Source organism: Gymnogyps californianus, chromosome 5, assembly GCF_018139145.2.
Source record: "Gymnogyps californianus isolate 813 chromosome 5, ASM1813914v2, whole genome shotgun sequence".
Lineage (NCBI taxonomy): Eukaryota > Metazoa > Chordata > Aves > Accipitriformes > Cathartidae > Gymnogyps > Gymnogyps californianus.
The window spans coordinates 1896539-1923935 of NC_059475.1; the positions used below are offsets into that span (position 1 = coordinate 1896539).

Below are 27397 nucleotides of genomic sequence, written 5' to 3' on the forward strand. Positions count from 1 at the left end.
AGGAGGTTTCAGGGCTGCAAATACGTCGAAGTACACATATAGAAAAGAAACACATTTCCACAGAGCCTTAAAACACCTACTCCTGCATTTCCAGAGAAAGCTGCACCTAAACACAGCGAAGCGGCGGAAAACCTTGAAAGCCTGGGGAAAGATAACCTGGGTTTAAAGATTGAGGGGCTCTGGGTTATCGCCGTGCTAACGCCCGATTTCACGGGAAGGGGCATTTCGCAGTTGGCAGCGAGAGGCTGGCTTCGACCCAGCAGCGGCTCGGCACGTGCCAGCGGGATGCTCCGGAGCGGGGAGCGGAAAAAGAGCCCGATGCTGGTGGAGGATGAGCGAGGAGGGGACCACCATGCTGGGGAAAGCCAGAGGGACCTGCTAGCCTGGTTGGGGGGATGGCAGGGCTTCGTGGTGGCCTCCCCCCCACCCTCCCTGGGGCCGGAGAGCCTCCCCGGCTGCCGTGGGAGAGGAGGTACGGGAGAGTCCGGAGCCACAAGTGAGGAGCTGGAGCTGTAATGGGCCGTGAACGCAGGGTGAGCGGAGACAGCCTGTTCATCCCGCTCCCCCCCGCATCTCTGGGGCTTTTCCTACCGAACCGGCTCATTATTTTTTCAAAGCCGGGAACAGAAATAACTGACAGCGAGTGAATAATCCATGAGGCTTTGGCTGAGCAGCGTGAGCATTGTCAGGGCGGGGGGGAGGGAGCTGTTGAAACAAGAAAGAAAACATTTAACTCAACCCAAAACTAAAGCGATGGTTCGAATAGGCGCTCCCTGACCCTGCTGTGGGGCTGGAGGTGAGGTTTGGGGGCAGGATGCTGTCCCTAAACAGTTGGGGGGGGATGTCCCAGAGAGTAAGCACAGATAAGAGATCCCCCCCCCGCCCCGTTTAGGGCACCGACAACTCACCAGGATGCTCCCACCCCTCTGAAAAAAAAAAATCAGCGCCCGGCTCTCCTTCCTCACCTCCATCCCAAGTCCATCACATCCTTCGGCTCCGTTCCCATCGCATAGGATCACCCAGCTATACGAGGGCACGGGGAGCGTGTGCCACCGGCGTCCCCGTGTCACCCCAAGGAGCGGCCCCAGCCCAGGGGCAGCTCCTCGGCTGGCATACTAACCCGGAGCTGCCGCCGCCGTCACCGTCATCGCCGCTGGCTGACCAGCCGCTCCAACAGTGCTAAATATATACATAGCAGCATGGCTCGCTATAAGGCGGGGGCGGATTTAGGGTGGCAGATTTCCTTAGGGAGCAGGTACCGGGGGGGAAACCATGGCATCTCGCTAGCTCCAACGGGACCAGATGAGGGTGATGGGCACGGGAGACCCCTGAAGCCGGGTGGGATGAGCCCCTTGCCTGACGGACAGTGGCTCTGCAGGGGGGGGGGATTTGCAGCTCCTACATTGAGAAATTCCCAAAATGAGGAGACGCAGGCCCGGACAGAGCATTTATTTCAAAGATAAAATAAAGCCAAGGGGGTACGAGCTGAGGTAGATGGTCCGGCTACCCGCACGGCCCCCTGCATATGTTGGGGTCTCTACCAGACCTCAGGGAGGTCCTGAACCCCAACGTGAATGAACCCCAGCAGCCAACCAGGTATTTACGGGCAGAAATACCCCATGAAGCTCCAAGATGCAACCCCCCCCCCCCGAGAGAATTCCCTTCTCCAAAGCAGCCAGCAGGCAAAGAGCCCCTCTTTGAGACCTAGCGCAGGGGCAGGAGATGGGCAGGGAGGGGGCAAATTCGGGGTGCTTGCTGGCTTTCGGGAGGGGGTACCAGCGTGTCCCAGCCTGCAGCGTGGCAGGAGGAGGATGCCGTAGCCTTGGGCACAGGGAACCGGCTGGGGACGGTTTCGGGAGCGTGGAGGCAGGACCCCGCACCGACGTCCTCGGGGCCAGCACCTCGCTAGACTTCGGGGGCGGCCAGCTGCAAAGAAACCCAAGAGCTGCTGCTTTTTGGGGGACACAGAAGGCTCGGGGTCTCCGGCCTCTCCTCCATCCCCCCCGTGCCCACCCATGCAGCGAGGCGGAGGTGCTGGGGTGCTCCCTGGGGATGGGGGTGGCATGCTTTCCCGGGGCGGGGGGGGTTAGGAAGGCACCGGCAGCGGTGGGAAGAGGTCTGTCATGCAGGCAGGAGTCAGACGCTGCTCCTGGGAACCAGCCCGGCCCCGGCTCCGCTTCTAGCTGGGCTGCTCTTTGGGGTCGTAGATCACCTCGGTGTAGCTGGGCGGCTGGGGCAGGTCAGCCAGCGGCACTGCCAGGTCCGCCTGCGTGGTGCTGGGTACGATCAGCATGGCCTGGGGGAGAAAAGGGTGAGGGGGGGGCGAGTAGGAACAGTGCTGGGGGTCCGACCGGGGGCTCGGGCCCGTTGTCCTTCGCCCCGCCATGCCCTACCTCGTTGGAGCTGAGGCGGGTGGCCCGGCACCAGAAATTGGCTGTGGCCACGGCGATGCAGAACTCCAGGATGGTGAAGATGAGCAGCACGATGGAAATCCCGTTCCCTGCGAGCTCCAGGATGGGGAAAAGTCCCATCAGCAGCGCCCAGGAGGAATAAACCTGGGCTCGGCCCCACAGGGTGAACCCCCCCCCACATTTTGGGGTGAGGATTTTGGGGCTCCCCTCCTCTGTCTCCCACCGATCCTAAGCACCACAGGCTTAGGTGCTTAGACCCACCGAGGGCCAAGGTCTCGCTCGGAGCCCTCCGCCTCGCCGCTTTTACGGCTTGCGGAGAGAAACGGGCATTTCCAGGGCGTGAGTCATCTCCTGAGGTATCAGCCTAAAATAGGTTGGGCGCACAGCACCATGCCGGCAAACGGCCCCGTGGTCGGGGATGCCGCCGGCCGTGGGCTCCCCGCTCCCCAACGGCGACAGGGCTGAACCCCGCAGGGGAGTCTGGCAAAGCCCCCCCCCCCAGACCCCCCCAAGAAGGACTCGGGCAGCATCCATGACAGTCCCCGAGGAGGATGAAGGGATGGAGAAGGGGACAGGGGAGGTTCCCAAAAGGCTTAGCCCTGTCCGGGCAGGCTCAGCCAGCCCTGGGCACCGCTGCTGCGAAAGCAGAGGCTGGGGGGGGGACGGGGGACACCAGCCGTGCCCCCACTTACCAGGACAAGATAGTTGTAGTAGTTGAAGCTGGAGCGGTAGAGCCCGTTCAGGTTGAGGTCTACGATGAAGGCGACGATGCCCAGCAGAGCAAAGATGGCGCTGATGATGTTCATGGTCTGGCTGCCCTTCACCTGCGGGCACGGAGAGGCTTTGGGGACAGCTTTGGGGACCCCAAAGCCCGTGGGGACACCCACCGCCCCGGCTCTGCGGCACTGCCCGGCCAAGCCCCGGGGGACCGGCCACGGGTAACAGCTCAGGCTACCTTTGGGGTTGGGTTTTTGTTTTTTCCCTTCCCTCCTTCCCCTCGCTCATTTACAGAAATAACCCCGGCACAAGCTTCAAACGGGGCTTCACCCCGATGGGTTTCACCCGGGGTCGAGCTGCTCGCACCCACCCACCCACCCGCCCCCCTCCTCCAGCGAACGGGGCAGCGGTGGGGATCCCCGGAGACACTCACCGCGCACTCCGTGGGGCTCTTCTCCGCCCCGATGGAGAGGCAGCCTGAGATGATGAACTGTGCCGGGAGAGAAGGGGAGAGTCAGCCTCCGTCAAGGTCACCCTGAGCCCCCCCCCAAAAACCCACGCAGCCACGGGGCACTGAACACCCCCCCCCAGCATTAGCAAGCTACCCACGGCCCCGGCCCCACGGCTCTGAGGGGCACGGTGATTCCCCCCCCTTGTACGTTGTTAGTCCTTGAGTTTTACAGCCGCTGAAGCAGAACCCTCTGTCCCCAGTCCCCGGTGGGCATCTCCTCTCCCCGTGGGCATCCCCCCCCAGTGGGCATCCCTCCCCGGCCCCACGCTACGCACAGACACGCCGCCCAGGAAGGGGATCTCGCCGATGACGAAGACGGAGGTGTAGACGTTGGTGAGCGTCGTCAGGACGATCCCGAAGCCGATGTGCATGAAGCCGGTCATGATCTGGATGGTCTGTGGGATGGGGTAGGGGGAAGAGTGGGGGCAACTCACACACACACCCCCCACCACCACCCCAGGATGGGGGTGCCCCCCCCCCGGTCCCCCAAGCCACAGCATCCCCCGGGGGATCAGCAGGAGGGGCAGAAACCAGGATGGGGCGGGGAGGGGGGGGGATTTTCCAGGGGTCCCAGCCCTCCAAGCCGCTTCCCCCCCCCCCCCCCCCCCAGCCCGACTCACCCCCATCACTCGGTTCTTGCCCTTGGGCAGGGTCTCGGCCGTGTACATCACGGCGCGGCTGCCCAGCCGCAGGCTCCCCATCCCCTGCATGGAGGCAACGGGGGGGGGGCGGGGGGGGGGGGGGGCAGCGGGCCGGCCCGTAGCGGGACACCCCCCCCCCCCGCCGCCCCGGTTCCCCCTCCCCCGGAGCAGCCCGGTCCCCTCCGGAACCGCCCCCGCCCCACCCCGCCCCACCGGGTGCCCATTGGTGCAACACGGGTGATGTCAGAAGCTGCAGCATCCCCGGGGCCACCGCCCAACCCACCCGTGACACCACGACCCACGGGTGGACCCCACTGCCCGGCTCCAGATGCTCACTGGTGACCAAGGAGCAGATGGGAGATAGGGAAGGGGGGGAAAGAGGCAGCCCCCCAAAACCACCTGACCTGTGGGTGCAGCTCCAGTGGGGAAAGTGGGGCACCCCAGCTGCAATGGGGCAGGGGGGGGAGCTGCTCAGTGTTGCTCCCCCCCCCACACTCAGGGAAGGGGTCCAGGGCACCGTGGTCCCACAGGGAAAGATGCTCAGCCCCCACAGCATGCCCAGGGCCACATGGAGGGGAGATAAGGAAAGTGGGGTGCCAGGGGAGCAAGGCTGCCCAAAAGCCCCCCAGCTGTGGTTTCCCCCCCCCCATACAGCCCCCCTCCTGGCTGAGCTAAGCCCCGCTGAGAGCTGCCCCCAGCCCCGCTTGCAGCCCCCATGCCCCAGCACAAGGCTGTGTTTACGGGAGCTCAGAAAGAATTAAAAAAAAAAAAAAAGCAAAGAAAAAAAAAAAAAGCTCTCTGCAGCGAGTTCCTGGAAGAAAGATCCATCAAAGGCCATTAGACACGAAACGAAACGCCTCCTCCCTGCAGAGCCGGGGGCTGCGGAGAGCATCGCCGGGGACTGGCCCCTACCCTGGCCCCGCAGAGTCAGGACACGGGCCTGGGCACTGTCCCCGGGGTAAGATCCCCCCCCCCGGGTTGTGGGGACCAGACCCCCCTGGCACCCCTTCCCCGGGTAGGGATGGTCGCAGGCTGAGCATCAGCCTGGCTCCTCTGCCCCGGGGAAGGTCCCTGCTCCTTGGCCGCAGGAGGTGACGGGCAGAGGGGATCTCAAGCAGGTCTTGTCATCGTCGTGTCCCCAACCCAGCCAGCTCCTCTCTCTCCACTGCGGTGGCTTCACACCCAGGGTGCTGGCCCACAGTTTCAGGGTGCCGGCCCACAGTTTCAGGGTGCCCAGCCAAAAGCAGAAGCCAAGAACTCCAGGTAGGGGGAGAAAAAAGAAAAAAAAACCCCAAAGTCAGTAAATAATTAAAGCCCTGAGGACGGAGGGGGCCACGCGATACCGCCCTACGCACCATCGTCCTGCGCCTGGCACTGCCCACGCTGATAAGGCGAGGATCCGCACGGTGACCACGGCACGGCCCGCCGGCGGCCGAGGACAGGCACGGCTGGCTTCCCCCAGCCGGCTCCCACAGGCACGAGGGCCCCCCCAAGCTGTGTGTCCCCCCCCCTCTAGCCCAGGGACCTGCCCTGCCATGGCCAAGCCACTTTGGGAAGCAGGAGAGCGGTGAGTCCCCTTCAGCCCCTCTCCCCCCGGCAGCCCCACAGCCGGCAGAGCCGGGAGCCGAGGTGCCTGCGAGCTCCCACGGGGGATGCTAACCACTCGCCCCCCGCCAGCGGCTCTGCTCTTGCCCCCCCCTTCTCCGCAAACTGCCCCAGCTCCCGGCATCCACCAGAGCATCGCCAGGGGAGGGGGGCTGCAGCCGTGCCGGGGAGGGGGCTGGAGGCTGTGGTGCAGAGAGGCACTGGCTCACCATGCCGGCATCCCTATGTCGGAGACGGATGCTTTCCGCCCACCGCCCGGGCAGAGGGGGTACCAACGCTGTGCCCCCCGAGTCGGCTGGCTCCCCAGGGAGTCCCGGCACGGGAGCCATGCTTGCTGGGGACCCAGCCCTCCTTCCCACCCCGTAGTGGGTGACATGGGCTGTCTGGCAGCACCCCAGCGAGGCCAGTGGGACCCTTTGGGGTACACAGAGGCAGTGGGGACATGTCACATCCCCCCCCCCAAGCACCCAGGCGAGTACACGGTCTCCACAGCCCCCTCCCACGCTGACCTGGCACAGCCTTTCTGCCACAGATTTATTTCTAAAACAAGGAAGCTCACACAATGGCAGGGTCTGCAGGAGCTGGGGGGTTCTCGGGGGTGGCCCAGGCACCACCGGCTGCAGTGGGAGCCATGGCCACAGCACGGGGCTCCCCCGGGGTCACCTCAGGGTCCCCCACCCGGTGCCCACTCCGGTAGCGCCGCACAGAGCGGTAGCAGCCAGCCATGCCCACGGCGGTGAGGATGGAGCACATGGCCACCATGGCCAACGTGGTGCCGGGGACGGGGACAGCCGGCCCTGCGGGGAGAGGCAGCGGGGTGAGGGGGACAGCAGGGTCACCCCAGCCACCCCCCCAACACCGTGGGGCAGCTCGCACTCACCCGAGTCCCTCTTCTCCCCCCGCACCACGGGGACCGAGGGGCGGCGAGGCGGTGCCGTGCTGGGTTCCAGCGCGGTGGGGAGCCCCGTGGGGGCCGGGGACGAGCTGGGCAGAGCCGAGAGCAGCCCCAGGGGACCGAGGCGGACGCTGGCTTCTCCCAGGAGCCCTGCAAGGAGAAGCCCATCAGGCACCGCTAAGCACAGGCATCCCCCATAGGGCTCATGGATCTCACCGAGGGGGGGTTCTCTTACCTCCGCTGCCGGCCAGCCGGCGCTGCCGCCGGCCCCCGCAGCCGGCTGGAGAGCCGCAGCACGAGCAGTCGGCCCCATCCGGGGAGCGCCAGGCGGCTGCCACACGGTCGTAGGAACAGGCTTTGCCGGAGGTGCCGCCAGCCCCCTCTGCCACAGCCTTCAGGTGACAGCGGAGGTAGATCTGCAGGGACAAGCGTCCTCCTGCCTCACCACCTGAGCTGGCCCAACGGCTCTCCACCCATCACCCCCAGCCACCCCCCTCCCCGCACTGGTGGGTGGGTGGGTGTCACCCCGCACCCCCAGACCCCGCTGGGAACCGACCTGGCTGCCGGAGGCGTTTGGAAAGAGGAAGGTGTCCAGCTGGAAGCGGAGGAAGCGATCTCCACGCCGGGGTAGGAAGCGGGAACGACCAAGCTGCCCATCCAGCAGGCATCTGCCGGGATGGGAAACGGGATGAGATGGGCACTGCCAACTTCCCCCCCCCCCGGGCTCTGCCACCGCCCGCACGGTCCCGGCGAGGAAGGAGAGCGACAATTCAGGATGGCAGCCACCACCCCGTGCCCAGCCCCGGCGCTCACCCGTTGTCAGCGATGACCTCGTATTTCAGCCGCGCCGGCGCGCTCGGGCTGGCCACGCACTCGTCCACGAAGACCCTCAGGGGCAGGCGAGGGTCGGTGCTCACCGACGCCTCGATGTTGATCGGCTCCCCCAGGGAATAGGTGGGCTGGCGCAGGCGGGATGACCAGGTACCTGGAAAGCACATGGCTGTGGCTGCCCCGAGCATCACCCTGGGGCCCTGGCCAGGCAGGGGGGGACTGTTCCCCCCCCACACACACACAGGGGAACGAGGGGGTCTGGGGCTCCCCCACTCACTGTCATACACATCCAGGGCGAAGCGCAAGCGTCTCCGGTGAGCAACGGTGGAACCGAAGGTGACCCAGTTGGGCTGGATGGCCCCGGATGAAACACTGCCCGTCCTGCACCACAGAGCATCCTCGAGAGGGGTTACAGGCTCCCGGGAGCAGGCAGGGCACCCCTGCCTGCCACGTCCCCCCACGGGTGGGCACCCTCCCTGCCCAGGATGGGCTGGTGGACCTGGCACCGAGGGGTCCCGTCGTGGAGCACACCCAGGGAGCGTGGGTACACGGGGCTCAGCCGGTTCCCCACTTACCTGGGGTAGTAACAGTCCACGGGGAGGGAGAAGGGTCTGGCACGAGCCACGGGCCCCCCGGCCGAGGGGCGGTAGTGGAGGACGTTGCTGTAGCGGATGCTGTCCGGGAGGAGCTGGGGGAAATGAGCAGACATGGGGCTGGAGGTGTCACCTGGCTCAGAGCGAGTGTCCCCTCCCTGTCCCCAGCACCCCGGGAGGGGTGCTGCACGCCCAGGAGCCAGAAAGCTCCTCGGCGCACGGCAAAAGCCATGTTTCAGATCATCGGTAACGGCCTCGCTCACTTTAACCGGCGCTCCCACAATGGGTGGTTGTCCCCGTGGGTGCTGCCGGGGGCCCTCCCCATAGGGACCATGCCAGGGGGACGGCAGGACCCCGGGGGTCCAACCCTGGAGCTCACCCAACACGTGGGCGCAGTGACAACAATGGCACGGGCACCTCGGGGAGACGGGTGGTTGTGGACGACCCACCACGCCTGTCCCACGTGGTTTCCTTCTCAGCCACGGAGGCTTCGGCAGTCACGGCCAAGGATGCCCTGACGCTGTCCCTCCCTGGTGGGACATGGTGTGTGTCCCCCCCCGTCTCCTTCCATCCTACGCCCGCCCCAAGGAGGACCACGCTGCCGCAGCACCTCCGTCAGAGACCCGTGGTCACCCCTGGCTCCTCACCTCCAGGGTGGTCCCGCAGCTCACGAGCGGGTGCTCCAGCCGGTACCCATCCCCGTCAGCGGCGGTCACCCCACAGCCGGCTCCCAGTGTCAGCTCCCCACCGGCCACACGGCTCCCCAGGAGGCCGGCCGGCACCGCCACGGAGAGCCACGTGTGGCCACATGTAACAGAGACTGTGGCAGGGCGAGGAGAAGGAGGGCTGAGCCAGCTCGCTGGGGACCCCCAGGCTGCCTGCTCCCAGGGGAGCAAGCCAGGCAAGCCCCCGGCGCAGATTTCCCCTCGAGTTCCCCCATTTTAGCATTTACAGCCTCGGGGAGGACAGGGAAGGAGGTGGCCCCAGGGGGCTGAGCTGCTTTGTGCTGTCACCCCAAGGCACCGATGTGGCCGTGAGGCTCCTGAAGGGTCCCCACGGGGAGACGGAGGGGACGCAGGACCCACCCCAGGGCTTCCCTGCCCCTGGATCCGACCTCTCAGCCCCAAGCTTGGTGCTTGAGCAGGAGCCTGACCTACAGACCTGCCCTGCCTGAGCTGGAGAGGAGACCGTGGTCCTCCTCTTCCTCCTCCGCTAGCAACCAGGCATCACCCGTGCCCACCACCCCACAGCAAACAGCCGTGCCCAAGGCAGAGGCACGCAGCAGCCCAGCCTGGGGGGGGCACTGCCCATTCCCCCCTCCCCAGGGAGGGCAACCAGACCCAGCACGACTCCCCCCCTCCCCAAAAACAGCCCCTTACCTGGGGCATCCTGCGCCCAGGCTGCAGCCACAAGAAAGAGCACAAACCACCTTCTCCTGAGAGCCTGCATCGTGATGGAGGAGGAAGAGGAGGAGGAAGAAGGGCAGGCCCCCACCGATGGCTTTTACACCTGGGATGAGGTCGGCGGCCGCAGCTCTCCCAATGGGAGACCGGGTGGTCCCTGCAGCCCCACGCCCAGCCCCTCGCACCCACCTGGGGCCCGTCTCCGCAGAGCTCTCCTCCTCCCAGGGGGAAAACCAAGGGTCCCGGACCCTGTCCCTGTCCTTGCTCCGGTTCTGTTCCTTCCCCTGGTCCTGGTCCCTGCTCCGGCCTCGGTCCCTGTCCCTCCTTAAGGGGTGATGGAGAAGGTGGGGGTCAATCTTTGGCCGCGCGCTGCCCTCCTCGCCCCAAAAGCAGGCTGGTCCCTGCACGCAGGGTGACGGACGTGTCCTTGGGGCACTGCGGAGCCTCTGGGGAAACTGAGGCACAGAAGGGCACTGACCCCTGTCCCTGGGGCTGTGCTGGGACGAGGGGGCACACGGCTCGCCCGAGCACCCCCAGTCCGCCCTCCCCATCCCGGCTGCCTCTGGCGTGGGGCAGCAGGCAGGGGAAGGGGTGATGGTGGAGGAACCGAGACGGGCAGGGCTGGTCCTGGCACTGGCAGGACCCTCTCCCGCCTCGGGAGCCCCTGACACCCCTACAGCCCACGGGCCTCGCAGGGGTGGGCAGCCCCCAGCACCCCGTTCTGAGCAGCCTGGGGCAGAAAATAACCCGGTCGGTGGATCCGGAGCTGCCCCCGCGTCCTCCTCGCCCCACGGCGAGCCCAGAGCGCGGTGCTGGAGGCAGAGCTGCTGTGTAACCGCGGCCGCTGCGTGGTCACCCACGCCGGTAAAGAAGGTCCCCGCCAGTGCGCTTCATCCCAGCTCCAGAATCCGGCATTTATTCCTCTTAAATTTCCTGCCATTGACGATTGCCCAAAGCTCCCAGCCAGCCAGATCCCTCTGCAGGGCTCTTGTCCCTCGAAAGAGTCACCAGTACCTCCCAGTTTGGAATCAACTGCAGTGACTGGTCTCCAGCCAGGTATAGCCCCGTTCCCTACACCCCTTTGAGCCCTGTCCAGCCAGTTCTTCACCCGGCGCACCCTGTACCTGCTCATCTCACAGCTGGATGCCTTGTCCCGAAGGATGCTGTGAGGGACAGGATCGAAAGCCTCCCTAAAATCCAGAAAAACAACATCCACCGCTTTCCTGTCATCCACGAGGTGGGTGACCTTATCATAGCAGGATATCAAATCAGTTAGACGGGATTTTCCCTTCGTCAACCCACGTGCCGTGGTTTAACCCCAGCCGGCAGCTAAGCACCACGCAGCCGCTCGCTCACTGCCCCCCCACCCCTGGGATGGGGGAGAGCATCAGGAAAAAAACCTCGTGAGTTGAGATAAAGACAGTTTAATAGGACAGAAAGGAATGAAAAACAATGATAATAATAATATGACAATAGTAATACTAAAAGAATTAAACTATACAAAGCAAGCGGTGCACAAGGCAATTGCTCACCACTCGTTGACCGATGCCCAGTTAGTTCCCGAGCCGCGATCTGCCCCTCCCAGCCAGCTCCCCCAGTTTATATACTGGGCATGATGTCATATGGTATGGAATAGCTCTTTGGCCAGTTTGGGTCAGCTGTCCTGGCTGTGTCCCCTCCCAGCTTCTTGTGCCCCTCCAGCCTTCTTGCTGGCTGGGCACGAGAAGCTGAAAAATCCTGGACTTAGGATAAACACTACTTAGCAACAACTAAAAACATCAGTGTGTTATCAACGTTATTTTCCTACTAAATCCAAAACACAGCACTATCCCAGCTACTAGGAAGAAAAGTAACTCTGTCCTAGCTGAAACCGGGACACCACGCTGACCGTGCCCGGTGATGGCATTGTCCTTTAAACGCTTTTCACTAGCAGCCAGGATGACTTTCTCCATCGTTTTTCCAGGTACTGAGGTGAAGCGAACAGGGCTGTAGTTTCCCGGAAAGTACAAGCCCTTCTTGTAAACTGGGATACGGCTGGCGAGCTTCCAGTTAGCGGGGCCCTCCCCAGGCTCCCAGGATCTCAGGTAGATGATTGAGGTGTAGGGGGGGGTTCCTCAGCTCCTTCAGTCCCCTGGGATGAATCCCACCCGACCCCACGGGCATCGGACTGGTACAACGGGTCCCTCGCCAGTTCAGTGACCTCAAATGGAAAATCACTGCCCCCGCGGCCGTGACCCTTCAACTCTGTTTGACATCCTGGGGCACACAGATAAGCCGGCGGTGCTTGGCAGTGCCGAGGCGGTTGTGGGAGAGCAAATGACCGGAGAAGGGCAGCGGAAGCAGCTAAAAGCGGAGAGGACGCCCGGAGAGAAAAGTGCCCACGGGATTCTGCCGGCCGGAGCGGACCCACTTGCCCCGAGGACGAGACGATGCTCGGCGTGGCTTTCGGCATCGGGGTCCTGCTGGCCCTGGCGGGCGGCACAGCCGCCCATAGCTGCGGTGAGCGTCAGCCCTCCCGCGGAAACACCGGAGAGAAACCGGTGACGCTGCGAGGGGCTGCACGGAGGGGACGTGGGGGGTCCCCAGCCCCCGGTGACCTCCCGCCACGAGTGCCAGCGGGGTGCCCGGCCCCTCTCCTTCCAGTCGCCCCGCACGAACTCGTCTCCAAGATGCTGCAACGCCTGGAGGACTCCGTCAAGGCGGACGAGCTGCCGAACCCCAGCGTCCTGCTGGCCATGAACCTGGCCAGGGCCACCGGCAGTAACACCCACGAGTGGCTGCTCCAGCGGATAAAGGAGGAGGCTGTGAAGACAGCCCAGAAAGGTAGGGAGGGGTGCGGGGTGCACCCCTGCTGCAGCACCCGGTCCCGGCACACCGTAGGCTTGGCGCCGCCGGCTCTCTCCACCCCAGCCGGGGACCGGGGTGCTAGGTCCCGGTGTCCCAGCTGCTCTCGTGTCCCCGCAGACACGACCTTGGGAGATGTGGCTCTGTACGTGCTCGCCCTCCTCTCCTCCTGCCAGAACCCCCAGCACATCCAGGCCCTGGGGCAGACCGTCGACCTGCTCCGCGTCCTGCAGCGGAAAATGGACGAGGAGATGGCCAGCCTGGGTACGTCGGGACGGGAGGGAGGACTCGGGGTGCCCCGGGGAGGGGGGAGTGTGTGTGTGTCTCCCTCCCTACGCCCTGGCCCCCCGTCAGCTCGCCGCCCTTTGTTTTGCAGAGGCGGAGGGCATCCCGAAGACCACCCTGTACAGCGTGAGCCTGGACACCCTGGGCCTGTGCCTGGCGGGGGCGGGTGGCTACCAAGGGGCATCCGTGGTCCTGGCCAAGAAGGTGCTGAACCCCAAGAGCCAGCTCTCCGTGGGTAAGGGATCCCTCCGGCCCCGCCGTGTCCCCTCCGCTCGCAAAGCCCCGCTCCCGACGGCTCTGCCGCGGCGGGCTTGGCAGTGACGCCGGGATGTCGCAGACACCCGTGCCATGGCGGCGCTGGCGCTGGCGTGCGCGTACGGCTACACGGACCTCCACGACGTGCGGGACCTGCTCCAGGAGGCACTGTCGACGGTGACCAACGATTTCCTCAACGAGCAGGAGAAAGGGGATGGCATGATCGGGAACATCTACAGCATGGGGCTGGCCCTGCAGGTACAGGGAGGGGGGGCGAGCTGCGGCACCACGGCCGCCCGGTCCCGCTGCTCACGCTGCTTTCCGCCTTCTCCGCAGGTGCTGGGCGCCACGGAGAAGTTTTATGCCCCGCGGGAGTGGGACTGCGCCCAGGCTTTCTCCGTGGTGTACAGCCATGACTACAACCTGCCCATGGCCATCGCCCAGGTCCTGCCTGCCCTCGTGGGCAAGTCGTACCTGGAAGCGGCCGGCTTGGACTGCGCCGCCAGCGCCAGCGTGTCCCCGAGGCTACAGTCGTCCCCGTCCCCAAAGCTGGATACAACAGGGGTTCACAGAGGTATGGCTGCTCCCGCTCGGAGCCCCCTCCGGACCCCGCGGGGATGACGCTCCTGCTCTGTGCCCCGTGGCACTGCGCCGGCCCTTCTCCCCTCTCAGCAGCCCCCATCACGGTGCACTACTCCATCATCAACAAGCTGCAGGGAAAGCACTTCACCTACACCACCTCGGCGCAGGTCCCGGCTGGCTCCACGCTCCTCGAGGTGCTGCGGGCCGCCGCGGCGGAGAAACCCGACATCTTTAGGTGAGAGCCAGAGGGGTTCGTGGCGGGGGGGCCGTGGCATCCCTCGCGCCGAGCCCCGAGCCCACCCGCTTCCCCGGCAGCTTCCAGACGCAGCAGACGTCCTGGGGTCCCATGGTGGTCTCCATCCACGGGCTGGCCGCCAACCCGGCTGACAAGACCTACTGGCAGTTCCTCAGCGGCACGAACGCCCTGCAGGAAGGTGGGCAGCCCAGGGTGGGGGGCACGGGGGGCCGTGCCGGGGGTCGCGGTGCCCCGGCCTCACCCCTGTCCCTCCGCCGCAGGGGTCGGCACCTACAAGCCGCAGAACGGGGAGCACATCCAGGCCGTCTTCAGCACCTACTGAAGCCGCCGAGGGACGCCTGGCCCCGCCGGGATGACCGTGAAGGCAATAAAGAGCCATTTTTAGCGCAGCCCCCTGTGTGGTGTGTGTCTGTCTGTCTGTCTGAGGCAGCGGTTGCCCCGCAGCCCCTCCACCCCTCGGGGGGACACAGGACCCGGACCCCTCGATGGGGACGAGGCCTCTCGAGGGGAGAGGGTTGGGGCAGGCCCTGGGGGGGGAGTGGGGGGCCGGGGGCGACGTCGTGAAGGGAAACGGTGGTGGGGTGGGGGGGATTCCACCGGGCTGGACCCTCCCGGAACTAACGTTCCTCTCCGCGTTTCCCGGGTGCGCCGAAGGGACGGACCGCTCTACCGGAAGTGTCCCCCGCCGGGCGGCTCCGGGGGATGGACCCTATGGCGACGCCCTACAGGCACTTCCGGCCGGGCGGCGGCGCGGCCCGGCGATGTGGCGATGGCGGCTCCCGCGGCCGCTCCCGGTTGGAGGAGGTCAGGGGAACCCGGGCAGCGCTCCGCGGGACCGCCGGAACCGTTGGCTGCCCTGGGTGGGATCGGGGCGGCCGGGGGGGAGCGTGCCCGGGCGCCTGGGTCACGGCGGGGGACGAGCCGGGGAGGGGGAGCTCTGTCATCGAGCGCCCGGGCCCCCTCCCGCATTAACCGGGAGGCGTTGGGGTCCGGGATTCCCGGGTGGCCGTGGTGGGGATGTTGGGATCCGGGGGCGGTCTCTCCCGACGCTGCCGGAGCCGCTCCCGGGAAGCGGGGCCATCCCCGGGCCCCCCTCCCGGTGCATCAGGCCCCGCTCTAAGCCCCAGCTCTGTCCCCCAGGTCCCGGCGTCGTCGTCGTTCCCCGGGCGGGCCTCAAAAAGTACGTGCTGCCCCCGGACTACAGCGGTAAGGGGGATGCACGGCGGGGGGGAAGAAACCTCCCACGGGGATGGCGGGGACACCCCCCCGTACCGGGGTGTCCTGGGGCCGGTGACCGTCACACGCCTGTCCCCCGGTAGGTATCACCTTCCCGGAGAAAACGAAGCTGAAGTTCATGGACAAGGTCCCGGCGGTGCCCAAGGTTAGGAGGGAGCCCCGGCGGCTACGTGACATCCGCGGCCCGTCCCGGGAGGCCACCGACTTCACCCAGGGACAGTACGGGATCCTGGTGAGCGAGACGGGGCCCTGCTTCCCAGCCGGAGTCGGGGTGGCGAGGGGGAAACCCAGTTTGGGCAGCCTGGGAAGGGTGCAGGAGTGGGCCCCCCTAGGCTGGAGACCCCCGTCTGGCGCTGAACCCTCCCGTGGGCGATAAAAACACCAAACCAACCAGCGACCGGAGGGGACCGGTGCCAAACCGGTTCCGAAAAGCTGGCTTGACTCAGCTACCTCCGTCAGGAAAGGCCCCGGTTTCCCCAGCGAGGGCATAAGGAACATAATACCGAGCTTAAATTGCAAAAGCGGCTTTGAGACGGCCTCAGTGAGGCTGCTGACCCCCAAAAACACGCGTGAGGGGTGCAGGGGGGGACGGCTGCTAGCGCAGGGCAGGACAGGGGAACCTCTGTCCCCTCTGTCCCCCTCGGCGCTGGGTCCCTGAGGTGCCCCGTTCTTTCCCCCCCCACACACCCCCCGCCGGCAGGCCTTGGGCGGCGGGTACCTCCACTGGGGCCACTTCGAGATGATCCGCTTGACCATCGGCCGCGGCATGGACCCCAAGACCATGTTCGCCATCTGGCGCGTGCCGGCCCCCTCGAAACCGGTGACGCGGAAAAGCCTGGGGCACCGCATGGGGGGCGGCAAGGGCCCCATCGATCGCTACGTGACGGCGGTGAAGAGCGGGCGGCTGGTGGTGGAGATCGGCGGGCGCTGCGAATTCGGGGAGGTGGAACCCTTCCTCGCGCAGGTAGCCGGGAAACTGCCTTTCCCCGCCGTCCCCGTCAGCCGCGACGGCCTCCGGCAGATACGGCAGGAGGAGGAAGAGAAGAGGCTCAACAACCAAAACCCCTGGACCTTCGAGCGCGTCGTCACCGCCAACATGCTGGGGATGCGCAAGTACCTCAGCCCCTACGACCTGCGGCTAAAGGGACGCTACTGGGGCAAATTCTTCCTGAAACACAGGGTGTAACGAGGAGCTTGGGGAGGGGGACGCCTTCATTAAACCTTCCCACCAGAACCCGCGGTGGCCGCTGTCATTTTTGGAGGCACAAACACGGGGCCGGGAGCATCCCGGAGGTGATATATACATCAGGGTTTATCTCCCGCTGCCGAGACGCTCCCCCCCCTCCTCTCACACCCCGACGCAGCACCCCGGAGCGGAGCGTGGGTGATCTTTTTATTCAGGAGGAAGGCTCCGGCGCGAGTGGCTGCACATCCGAAGAGCCGGCGAGACAAAGAAGTCGCCGCGAACGAGCTCCGAGCGAGGGGAGAGGCTTCTCCTTCCACCCCCAAGCAAGGCAGAGCCCTCTATTTCACCCGCACGCTGCCCCGGGGAGGAACGCGGCTCCTCCGGCTGCTCCGTGCCACCGAGGAGGGGGGAGCTGCTTTTCGCAGGGGTCGCTGACCGTCGGCCAAATGGAGGATGGGGAGCGAGGGGAGACCTTGGGGCGTTCGCCCGGTGGCGGGAGGGAAGGGGAGAGCAGGGCGGGCGGTCTCCGTTCCTCCGGGGACGCGTGGGCTGCGGCGCAGGGATGTCCTCGAGGCTCCGGGGACGAGGGCTTGGCAGGCGGGTCCCGGGGCAGGCGGTCGGGGTGTTTCCGATGAGCTGGAGCCGCAGGCGGGATCATCCGGGCGCTGGGGTAGGAGAAGGAAAGGCCACCTGCAACGGGGAGGAAGATGAGGTGCCGCTGAGGAAGGGGATGCGGCTCCCACCGCTGCGGCTGTCCCCGTCCCTCCCCGATGCGGCTGCCTGCGGATGCCCGGTCTCTGCCGGCGCCTTACGGACGCGCTGGCAGATCCAAGAGGGATGAATCCCACCCGGCTCAAGCCCACCGAGGCCCGAATTCGCTCCTCGGGTGCGGGGTGCTACTGGGGACCCCGACTGTCACCCTCCTCCCCTGCACCCGGTCACCTGGAGGGGCAGCGGTTGGGGGTCTCAGGCGAAGATGCTCCCAATGCTGGCAGCCAAGATGATGGCGAGGATGATGCAGCATATCATGATCATGATCTTCTTCTGCGCGGGGAGAGAGGGGCTGTGAGGCAGGGCCGCGGGTGGCACGGGGAGGGGACGGACACAAGGGACAAGGGACAGGGGCTGGGGAGGCAGCGGGGCGGGCGTGAGCTGGTTGTGTGTAGCACCGGGACGTGGCTGTGCCGGTGTCACCCTGGGACAGGCAACCAAGCGCCAGCGCGCGATGGGGACGCGTCCCCGTCGCTGTGACTTACCCGAAACGGTGGGGGAAGACAATCTGGCCCGGCCCGGCAGAGCCCGTGGGGTTTGGGGGGTGTCCCCAGCCCCGCGCTCCCCTGTCACAGCTTCACCCCGAGGGGCTGTGTCGCTACGGCACCCGAAAACGGGGGGGCTGGTCCCAGACCCCCCCCGCCCCCCCAGGATCCTCAGCCAAAGCTGCCAGGCCGGCCACGATGCTGCGACCACCGCAAGCTAAGCCGGAGCTGCTTCGGGTGTTTGGGGGTGCCAGCACCCCGTTTGTCCCCGCAGCGCCCCGGCATCGCGTCGTGCGCGGAGAGGAGAGGCGCAGGGTTGGCGTCGGCAGGGATCTTTATTGTAACGGGAATTAAATAACCGCGACCACCGCGTCCTCCCACCCCAGCACCGGGGCAGTCGGCGTCGGGGGACGTGCCAGCCGCAGGCATCAAGGCCAAGAGGGGACAGGGTCCCCGGCGGCTCCGTCTGCCACGGCACGGTGGACAGCAAAGCGTGGCCAGACCTGCCGGTGTGCCGCTGGTGCTACCAAACCCCCTGTCCTGACCGTATCCCCCCCTCCCTCGTCCTCCCGCGACGCCCGTGCGGGTGAGGGTCCGGCCCTCGCCTGCCCCGAGCAAGGCACCTTGTCTCCTTTCGCTGGGGCCGTGGCACCGGCTGCCACATCCCCACGGTGTCACGGTACTGGCATGGCCCCCGGCGCCCTCACTTCCCCCCGCGGCAAGAGATGGGGGACCCAGGAGAAGCTGATTTATCAGCAAAGAGAAAATAAATAGTTGAATCCTGTCCCCTTCCCGCTGGGGACACCAGGACAAGAGGGGCAGACCCCAGGGACCAGCAGGACAGCGGGGGCTGCAGGGGATGGTCTGGCAGGGGGAGAACGTTCCGGTATCGGTGTCTCTCCGCGGAGGGAGAGGCAGCGGTTCCGAGCCGGAGCTCAGGGTGGGAGCCGGTACGCCGGGGCTGAGGGCAACAGGTCCGGGAGAAGCGGGGAGAGGAGGGGACCGGGCTGCGGTGCCAGGGAGGGTCCCGCTGGGAGATGTCACCACTGGGACAGTCGGAAGCGTCTGGAGGAGGGAAAGGGAGAGATGTCAGCCGCCAGCCGGAGAGGCCGGCAAGGAAGGGGACGAGGGGCTGCAGCAGGGCCCTGCGGGTGCGGAGGGAGCGGGGACGGCAGAGACCGACGCGGGGAAACACACAGGCAAGCACGTGGAGCCGAAATCCAGACCCCTGAGCACCACGGAGCCCCGAGCACCGCAGAACCCCAGGCAACGCAGACACCTGAGCACCGAAGACCCCCCAAGAACGGCAGAGCCCCGAGCGCGGCAGAGCCCCGAGCGCCGCGGAGCCCCGCACACCGCAGACCCGAGGCCATCGGCTGGCGAGCACCCAGCACCCAGAGCCCAGCACCCCCAGCCCCAAAGGCAGCAGAAGAAACCAAAGCACCGAAGAGCCAGATCCCGGCACGGGGACACGGAGCTCCGCAGCAGGCAGAGCAATCCGGGCAGGGAATGATGGCGCGGCCAGCCCGTCCGTGCCTGCCCGCCGTCCCCGAGCCCTCCAGGACACTCCAGCCCCGCGGTGGGGTTCCCCTGTGCCCCCCCCCGACACTTACAGACCACAGCCCCCGCCTCGGGGGGGACTATTTCTTGTTTAGCCCCACAGAAAGTCCGATGATGAGGGCAACTATCCCCAGCAAAAGCACCACTACCGCCGCCAAAATCAGCATCTTCTGGAAGGGGCGAGAGGGGAAACGGGGAGCCCGGTTACGCCGGCCCCGTGCGGGGCAGGGACGGAGAGCAGAGGTGGGCACAGAGGGAGCCCAGAAGAACCAGAGATGCTGCAGACCCGGGGACAGGGCAGGAGGGGCTGAGCCCTCACCAGCTCATCACACCTGAGGGTAGGAGGAGGCTCAGGGCTGGAGCTGGCGGGGGGGGACAAAGAGGGACAGAGCTGCCAAGCCCGTGGAGGTCACAAGGGAGGAGCGGGGATGAGCTGGGGTGGCTAGGGGTGACTGGAGATGGGTGGGAGGCATTGGGGTCATCTGGGGGACCGCCGGAGGTAGCTGGGGGGACACGAGGGGTGGCTGGGGGACACAAGAGGTGGCTGGGGTCACAAGGGGGTCTCAGGGCCGCTGGAGGATACGGGGAAGACGCCGGGGGCAGCGGGAGATGCGAAGACACGCTGAGGGACAGAGGGGGACGCTGGGGGTGCCTTTGGGATGCTGGGGGCTATGGTGGGGGGACACACTGGGGGACGCTGGGGCCGTCGGTCCGTCTCACCCTCCTGGCCTCACTTTGGTACTTCACGGCCTTTTTGGTGTCGGCCACGGCCCGCTCCACGAAGCCGACGGACTGGTCCATGTTGTTCTCTATGCGGTCGATCATGGCTCCCTACGGGGCGCGGGGGCGGCGGGGCGGAGGCGGAGAGAGACAGAGAGAGAGGGGGGGGGACACACACGCTGAGAGCACCCAGGGGTGCTGGCACCCACCCACCTTGCGCGCCTGGCCCTGGTACTGGAGCGCCTTCTTGGTCTGCTGGTTCGCCTGCTCCACGTGCTCGGCCGCGTGCATCACGTATTGCTCCACGTTATCCAGCAGCCCACCCTGCGGGGACAGGAGAGGGGACAGGCTGAGCGGGGACGCCGTGGCGTGGCCCCCACGGCACGTGGCACGGCCCCCACAGCACGTGGCACGGCCCCACGGCACGTGGCGCAGCCCCACGGCGCAGCTACTCACCCTTCCCCGGCACGCACAGTGGCTCCTCGCATTGCATGGGGGGGACAGAATGGGGCTGAGAGAGGGGCCGGGACCACCACGGTGTGGGGCGCACCCCTGCCCACCCCTGCCTCCCTCCCCCAGCCCACGGGCTCGGGTGCTGGGTGACCCCACGGGGACCTATGCGCCGGTCAGCACCCAGCCCCACGTGGCTCCATGCCTGGGTCTCCCTGCACGGGTCCCTGCGTGGCCCTGTGCAGGTGCCCACGTGGCTCCATGCCACCCTGCGTCCCCACGGAGCCCTGTGCGGCCCTGCGTGCCAGTCCCTGTGTGGCTTCATGCACGGGTCCCTGCTCATCCCTGTGCAGCCCCACGCACAGGTCCCTGCTCGGCCCTGTGTGTCCCCGTGCAGCCCTTGCACGGCTCCCTGCTTGTTCCCGTGCGGCCCCGTGCACAGGTCCCCGTGCAGCCCCGTGCACAGCTCCCTGCACGGGTCCCCGTTCAGCCCTTGCACGGCTCCCTGCTCGTCCCCGTTCAGCCCTTGCACGGCTCCCTGCTCGTCCCCGTTCAGCCCTTGCACGGCTCCCTGCTCGTCCCTGTGCAGCCCTTGCACAGCTCCCTGCTCATCCTGGTGCAGCCCCATGCACAGCTCCCTGCTTGTCCCTGTTCAGCCCTTGCACAGGTCCCTGCTCGTCCCGGTGCAGCCCTTGCACGGCTCCCTGCTCGTCCCCGTGCAGCCCTTGCACGGCTCCCTGCTCGTCCCTGTGCAGCCCTTGCACGGCTCCCTGCTCGTCCCCGTGCAGCCCCATGCACAGCTCCCTGCTCGTCCCTGTTCAGCCCTTGCACAGCTCCCTGCTCGTCCCGGTGCAGCCCTTGCACGGCTCCCTGCTCGTCCCTGTGCAGCCCTTGCACGGCTCCCTGCTCGTCCCGGTGCAGCCCTTGCACAGCTCCCTGCTCATCCCTGTGCAGCCCCGTGCACAGCTCCCTGCTCGTCCCGGTGCAGCCCTTGCACGGCTCCCTGCTCGTCCCGGTGCAGCCCTTGCACAGCTCCCTGCTCGTCCCGGTGCAGCCCTTGCACGGCTCCCTGCTCGTCCCCGTGCAGCCCTTGCACGGCTCCCTGCTCATCCCTGTGCAGCCCTTGCACGGCTCCCTGCTCGTCCCCGTGCAGCCCTTGCACGGCTCCCTGCTCATCCCTGTGCAGCCCTTGCACGGCTCCCTGCTCGTCCCCGTGCAGCCCTTGCACGGCTCCCTGCTCATCCCTGTGCAGCCCTTGCACGGCTCCCTGCTCGTCCCCGTGCAGCCCTGTGGACAGGTCCCTGCTCATCCCCGTGCAGCCCTTCCACAGCTCCCTGCTCATCCCCGTGCAGCCCCATGCACAGCTCCCTGCTCGTCCCCGTTCAGCCCTTGCACGGCTCCCTGCTCGTCCCCGTGCAGCCCTTGCACGGCTCCCTGCTCGTCCCCGTGCAGCCCTTGCACAGCTCCCTGCTCGTCCCCGTTCAGCCCTTGCACGGCTCCCTGCTCGTCCCGGTGCAGCCCCGTGCACAGCTCCCTGCTCGTCCCCGTGCAGCCCTTGCACGGCTCCCTGCTCGTCCCTGTGCAGCCCCGTGCACAGCTCCCTGCTCGTCCCGGTGCAGCCCTTGCACAGCTCCCTGCTCGTCCCCGTGCAGCCCCGTACCTGGTTCTCCACCAGCATGGCGATGTCAACGAACATGTCGTGGAGCTCCTTGATGCTGCTCTCCAGCCGCACGATGTCCTTGTGCCGCCCCTCGATCTCGCTCAGCGCCTGCTTCGAGATCTGCGAGTCCATGATCTGCAACGGGGACGGGGAGGACGGGGGCTGTCAGCGGGGGGGGGGGGGGCGGGTCCTGGCCCCCGCCAGACCCCCGCCGGACCCCCCGGGCGCTCACCCCCGAGGTGAAGATGGAGGGGTTCCCGCTCTCCAGCATCTCCTCCAGCTCCTCGTCTGTCGTGTTCTTGCCGGCTGCAGGCACGTGGGGTTGGTGGTGGGGATGGTGCCCCGCCCACTCCCCCAAAGGGGGCGGGGTCTGCAGTGCCTAGCTCCACCCACTTTGCCAAAAGGGGCGGGGTCTTCGGTGCCCAGCCTCACCCACTTTACCAAAGAGACAGGGGTCTGTAGGGGCTGGCTCCACCCACTTCGCCAAAGGGGTGGGGTCTTTAGTGCCCAGCTCCACCCACTTTGCCAAAAGGGGCGGGGTCTTCGGTGCCCAGCCTCGCCCACTTTACCAAAGAGACAGGGGTCTGTAGGGGCTGGCTCCACCCACTTTGCCAAAGGGGTAGGGTCTTTAGTGCCCAGCTCCACCCACTTCACCAAAGGGGCGGGGGTCTGTAGGGGCTGGCTCCACCCTCTTCACAAAAGGGGCTGGGTCTGCAGGAGCTGGGCCCCGCCCACTTCGCCCCGAGGGGCGGGGCCTGAGGGGGCGGGGGGGGGGGACACGCACTGATCTCGAGCTGACGCTGGATCCGGCCCTTGCTGCGCTCCCGGAAGTCGACCTGCGCCTCGTTGTACTTGGTCATGACGTCAACGAACTTGCGGGACAGGACCGAGTGCTGGGGACGGGGACAGGGACGTGGGGCTGGGGACACCCTGGGCATGGCACGTTCCCAGTCCCCGGGGGACAGGACCATGGGACACCCCAGGCATGGCACCTCCCTGGTCCCCGGGGGACAGGACCCAGCACTGGGGACGGGGACAGGGACAGGGGACACCCCAGGCATGGCACCTTCCCAGTCCCTGGGGGACAGGACCATGGGACACCCCAGGCATGGCACCTTCCTGGTCCCCAGGGGACCGGACCCAGCGCTGGGGACAGGGACAGGGACATGGGGTTGGGGACACCCTGGGCATGGCACCTCCCCGGCTCCTGGGGGACAGGACCCAGCTCTGGGGACGGGGACAGGGACATGGGGTTGGGGACACCCTGGGCATGGCACCTCCCCGGCTCCTGGGGGACAGGACCCAGCGCTGGGGACGGGGACAGGGACATGGGGCTGGGGACACTCCAGGCATGGCACCTCCCCAGTCCCCGGGGACAGGACCCAGCGCTGGGGATGGGGACAGGGACATGGGACACCCCAGGCATGGCACCTTCCCAGTCCCTGGGGGACAGGACCATGGGACACCCCAGGCATGGCACCTTCCTGGTCCCCAGGGGACCGGACCCAGCGCTGGGGACAGGGACAGGGACATGGGGTTGGGGACACCCTGGGCATGGCACCTCCCCGGCTCCTGGGGACAGGACCCAGTGCTGGGGACGGGGACAGGGACATGGGGCTGGGGACACTCCAGGCATGGCACCTCCCCAGTCCCCGGGGGACAGGACCCAGCACTGGGGACGGGGACAGGGACATGGGACACCCTGGGCATGGCACCCCCCCAGTCCCTGGGGGACAGGACCCAGTGCTGGGGACGGGGACAGGGACATGGGACACCCCAGGCATGGCATGTCCCAATCCCAGGGGACAGGATCCAGTGCTGCAGACAGGGATGGGGACATGGGACACCCCAGGCATGGCATGTCCCAACCCCAGGGGACAGGATCCAGTGCTGCAGACAGGGATGGGGACATGGGACACCCCAGGCATGGCATGTCCCCATGGGCCATTTTCCCAGGGGACAGGACCAAGGACAGGGGTGTGAGAGTGGGGACACCTCCGGGCATGGCAACACCCCAGGCACGGCACATCCCAGCCCCAGGGCCAACTGCTGGGGACAGGGACACCCCAGGCAATGTACGTGCCAGCCCCAGGGGACAGGAGCAAGGACAGGGGTGTGACATTGGGGACACCCCCAGCATGGCACAACCCCAGCCCAGGGGACAGGATGGGTGGCCGGGGCCGGGGAGTCAGACCAGTGACACTCCGGGCATGGCGTGTCCCCAGCCCAAAGAGACAGGGAGGGACGAGGTGCTGGGGCTGGGGACAGGGGCATGAGACCCAGGGGACCCAGGAGATGGGGGACAGAACAGAGTGCTGGGGACAGGGCAGAGGGACATGAAGCCTGGGAGCACCCAGACACGGTGTGTCTGGGACGGGGTGCTGCTGGGGACAGGGGATGGAGATGGGAGACCTGGGGACACCCAGGACATGCTACATCTCCAGCCCGTGGGGGACAGGGTGGGTCGGGGTGCTCAGGACCTGGGGGTGCTGCGTGGGGACAGCCCCGGCAGCGGGTCCCGGAGCTTACCTGGGACTTGCGTATCCGGAGGTCGGCAGAGGACCGTGCCTCATCCTGCTCAATATTCCTCTCCATGCCTGGCGAGAGCCGGACCCCAACCCATCAGGGACCTTCCCCATCCCTCAGACCCCACAGTCCCAGTGTCCCCAGCACACCCTGCCCTTCCCACGGGGACAGGGGGGACCCGCGGGGCTGGGTGGCACGGCGGTGGGGACGCGGTCACTCACTCTTCAGCTTGTTGCGGACGCTGTTGGCCATTTTCTTGATCTCCGCCGTCAGCTGCTCCAGGTCGTCTTTGGTCTCTGCGGAGTCACGGCACGTGAGCCGGGGAAGCCACCGTGGGAAACGTCCCCGGGGAAGGGGGACCCGTGACCCCGGGGAAGGGGGGGGGGGACGGGAAGGTGACCACCGCACTCACTCTGCTCAGGGATGGGGGCCGAGAGGATGATGCTGTAGAGCTTCTTGGCCTCCTCCACGTTCTCCGAGATCTTGTCGATGTTTTGCCGGGTCTCCTCGATCTAGACAAGCCGAGGAGGATGGAAAGGGGGGGGGGGGGGGTTGGAGGCAGACCCCCGGCCCCCCGGCCCCGCGCCCGCTCTCCCCCCGCCTCACCTCCGAGAAGAATTCATCCATGAACGCCGTGTTGTCGACGGCGATCTCCAGCTCCTCGGTGTCATCGTCCTCCGCGTCCTGCTTCTGCGGGGTACGGGCGGGCAGCGCTCAGGGGTGGCACCCCCCTGCCTGCACCCGAAGATTTTGGGGACAACCCCCCCCCCCGCCAAGGGTGACAGCCACCCCGGGGGGCCACCAGCCAGCCCAGCTCTGCGGGGTTAAGGGGGAACGAGGCGGGAGAAGCCATGGGGACGTGGTGGCCCCTGGGGCAGGGGGGGGACATCTGCAGCGGGGAGAAGGGGGGGGGGGGGCTGAGCTCGTCTCACATCTGGCCCTGCACGGCCGGGGAATTAAGGGATTGCTGGGCTTGGCCGGAGGGAGGGGACAGGGATGGGGACAGGATGGGGACGGGACGGGGTTTTATCACCCCGACCTTCGTCCCGCCGCAGGTCTGAGCAGCGCCGGGGCTCGGCGGGGGGCCCAAAGGGGGGCTGTTGCCCATCACCCTGGCGTCGCGCCTGGGTCCCCCCACCCAAAGGCTCCCGGCTCCGTCTCTTCCCGGGGTGCCAGCCCTGGCCCCTCCACCTCCCCTTGCCCCCCCCCTTCAGCTCCACCAGCACCCCAAGGGGTGCTCGGTGCCCGGTTGCAGCATCCCCAGAGTGGGGGGGCAGGCCCCAAACGGGGACCCCCGCCTCCCCCCCCGCCTCCTTCCACCAGAGTAAAAATAAAATTAATCCCTTCTCTCCCTCCCAAGGGTTTTATCTGATGGCTTCGTAATCCCCGCTAAATCCCCGCCAAGCCTCCCTGCCGCGGCTGCCCCCCCCGTTGGGGGGCTGCTGGGACCCCCACAGCCCGGGGGGGGGAGCCAACAGTGGGCGGGGAGGCCCCCCCGGGGAGTGGGGGGGGGGAGCAGCGGGGCCCCACAGCAGGGTGGCCACGGGAGGAGGAAGCGGTGATGGTGGCAGGGAGCGCGGTGAGGCGTGGGGCACGGGATGGGGTGCTGGTCCCCACGGATGGGCACCCCACATTCGCTCCCTGCCCCCCAAGGAGATGGACCCCCTGCTCCACACAGCCCGGGTGGGGGCTGGCATCTCCCCGTTGTACCCCACAGCATGGGGGGAACAGCCCTCGTCTGGGGGGGGTTGGTGTCCCCCAAAATACCATCCTCACCCCCAAACAGCACAGAGGGCTGACACCCCCCCCCCCGGTCCCTTCCGCCTGACACCCCCATTGCTATGGGGCTGGCTCTCAGGGCCCCCCCATCCCCGTGGTACCCCCATCCGCTGTGGGGTGGGGTCTCAGGGTCCCCCATCCCCGTGGTACCCCATCCGCTGTGGGGTGAGGTCTCAGGGTCCCCCATCCCGTGGTACCCCCATCCAGCATGGGATGGGGTCTCAGGGCCCCCCCATCCCTGTGGTGCCCCCATCCGCTGTGGGGTGGGGTCTCAGGGCCCCCCATCCCCATGACACCCCCATGCACCATGGGGCGAGCTCTCGGTGACATCCATCCCCGTGACGTCCCCGTCCGCCGCGGACTTGGGTCTCAGGGCCCCCCGTCCCCATGATGCCCCCATGCACCGTGGGGTGGGGTCTCAGGGACCCCCCCCATCCCCGTGAAACCCAGCTCCCCCGGGGAGCAGGGTCCCAGCGAGCCTTGGGGACCCCCACCCCACGAGGTGCCCCCCATCCCCTCGCCACCCCGGGGGTCTCTCACCCACCGCCTTGAGCTGCTCCAGCCGGTCCTTCATGGTGCCCCCAAGGGCTGGCGGGGTACGGGGGGGTCCCCGTCCTCGCCCACCGCAGGGATGGGGGATGCCACCCTCGGTCCTCCCTGGCCGGCGGGGCCTCCTACATCCAGGAGAGGTGGCGGGTGGCCCTGTCCCCTTCCCTGTCCCCAAGGCCGGGGCTGTCCCTCCGCTAATCCCCAGTGACAGGCACAAGGAAGGCAGGAAGGCGCCGAGGGGAGGGACGAGGTGGAGCCACCCTTCACCTGGGACACCCCCGGGGGACACCGGGCCCCGTTAAAGGCGACGGCTGTGGGTGGCCCTCGGCCACCCCAGGAGGTGGTGGCGGCGGTGGCGAGGAGGAGGCGGATGTGGGGTGGCCCCGGCTCGGAGGCGATGAGGAAGCTGGTCCCCACGGGGGTCACGCGCCGAGGACGTGTCCTCCCCTGCCATGGGTGGCTGCAGCGGGGGGAACGGGTGGGGAGAGGGGACACGGCTGGGGAGAGGGGACACAGCTGGGGGGACGTAGGTGGGGACAGGGGACATGGCTGGGGGACATGGCTATGGATAGGGGTCACAGCTGGGGGGACACAGCTGGGGATAGGGGACATGGCTGGGGATAGGGGACACAGCTGGGGGGACACA

The 27397-nt window shown here is 67.1% G+C and overlaps 5 protein-coding genes across 5 annotated transcripts; 2 read left to right on the plus strand and 3 right to left on the minus strand.

The window, feature by feature from the left end:
• Positions 1–1697: 1697 nt before the first annotated feature.
• Positions 1698–4349, minus strand: LOC127017317 (membrane-spanning 4-domains subfamily A member 12-like). The gene is made up of 7 exons (XM_050898322.1): positions 4260–4349; positions 3915–4034; positions 3562–3618; positions 3104–3235; positions 2394–2507; positions 2213–2296; positions 1698–1926 (listed from the first exon to the last, which is right to left on the minus strand). Exons 1-7 carry the CDS (start codon positions 4347–4349, stop codon positions 1906–1908), a joined length of 618 nt encoding a protein of 205 aa, XP_050754279.1. The 3' UTR covers positions 1698–1905.
• Positions 4350–6417: 2068 nt separating this feature from the next.
• Positions 6418–9653, minus strand: LOC127016471 (zona pellucida sperm-binding protein 3-like). Its single transcript, XM_050896988.1, has 9 exons — positions 9584–9653; positions 8852–9024; positions 8187–8299; positions 7889–7992; positions 7594–7765; positions 7337–7448; positions 7016–7196; positions 6766–6930; positions 6418–6682 (listed from the first exon to the last, which is right to left on the minus strand). The coding sequence occupies exons 1-9, from the start codon at positions 9651–9653 to the stop codon at positions 6441–6443; spliced, it is 1332 nt and encodes a 443-aa protein (XP_050752945.1). The 3' UTR covers positions 6418–6440.
• Positions 9654–12036: 2383 nt separating this feature from the next.
• On the plus strand, positions 12037–14151 carry CBLIF (cobalamin binding intrinsic factor). Its single transcript, XM_050898377.1, has 9 exons — positions 12037–12106; positions 12251–12430; positions 12572–12715; positions 12828–12971; positions 13074–13249; positions 13328–13565; positions 13664–13808; positions 13889–14007; positions 14090–14151. Exons 1-9 carry the CDS (start codon positions 12037–12039, stop codon positions 14149–14151), a joined length of 1278 nt encoding a protein of 425 aa, XP_050754334.1.
• Positions 14152–14590: 439 nt separating this feature from the next.
• MRPL16 (mitochondrial ribosomal protein L16) lies at positions 14591–16293 on the plus strand. Its single transcript, XM_050897977.1, has 4 exons — positions 14591–14633; positions 14970–15035; positions 15149–15297; positions 15766–16293. The coding sequence occupies exons 1-4, from the start codon at positions 14591–14593 to the stop codon at positions 16249–16251; spliced, it is 744 nt and encodes a 247-aa protein (XP_050753934.1). The 3' UTR covers positions 16252–16293.
• A 260-nt stretch (positions 16294–16553) lies between these two features.
• Positions 16554–26831, minus strand: STX3 (syntaxin 3). Its single transcript, XM_050897360.1, has 11 exons — positions 26747–26831; positions 25030–25113; positions 24836–24935; positions 24645–24719; positions 24427–24494; positions 22682–22790; positions 22130–22203; positions 21898–22032; positions 20001–20111; positions 17194–17295; positions 16554–16941 (listed from the first exon to the last, which is right to left on the minus strand). The coding sequence occupies exons 1-10, from the start codon at positions 26774–26776 to the stop codon at positions 17218–17220; spliced, it is 864 nt and encodes a 287-aa protein (XP_050753317.1). The 5' UTR covers positions 26777–26831; the 3' UTR covers positions 16554–16941; positions 17194–17217.
• Between the last annotated feature and the right edge of the window lie 566 nt (positions 26832–27397).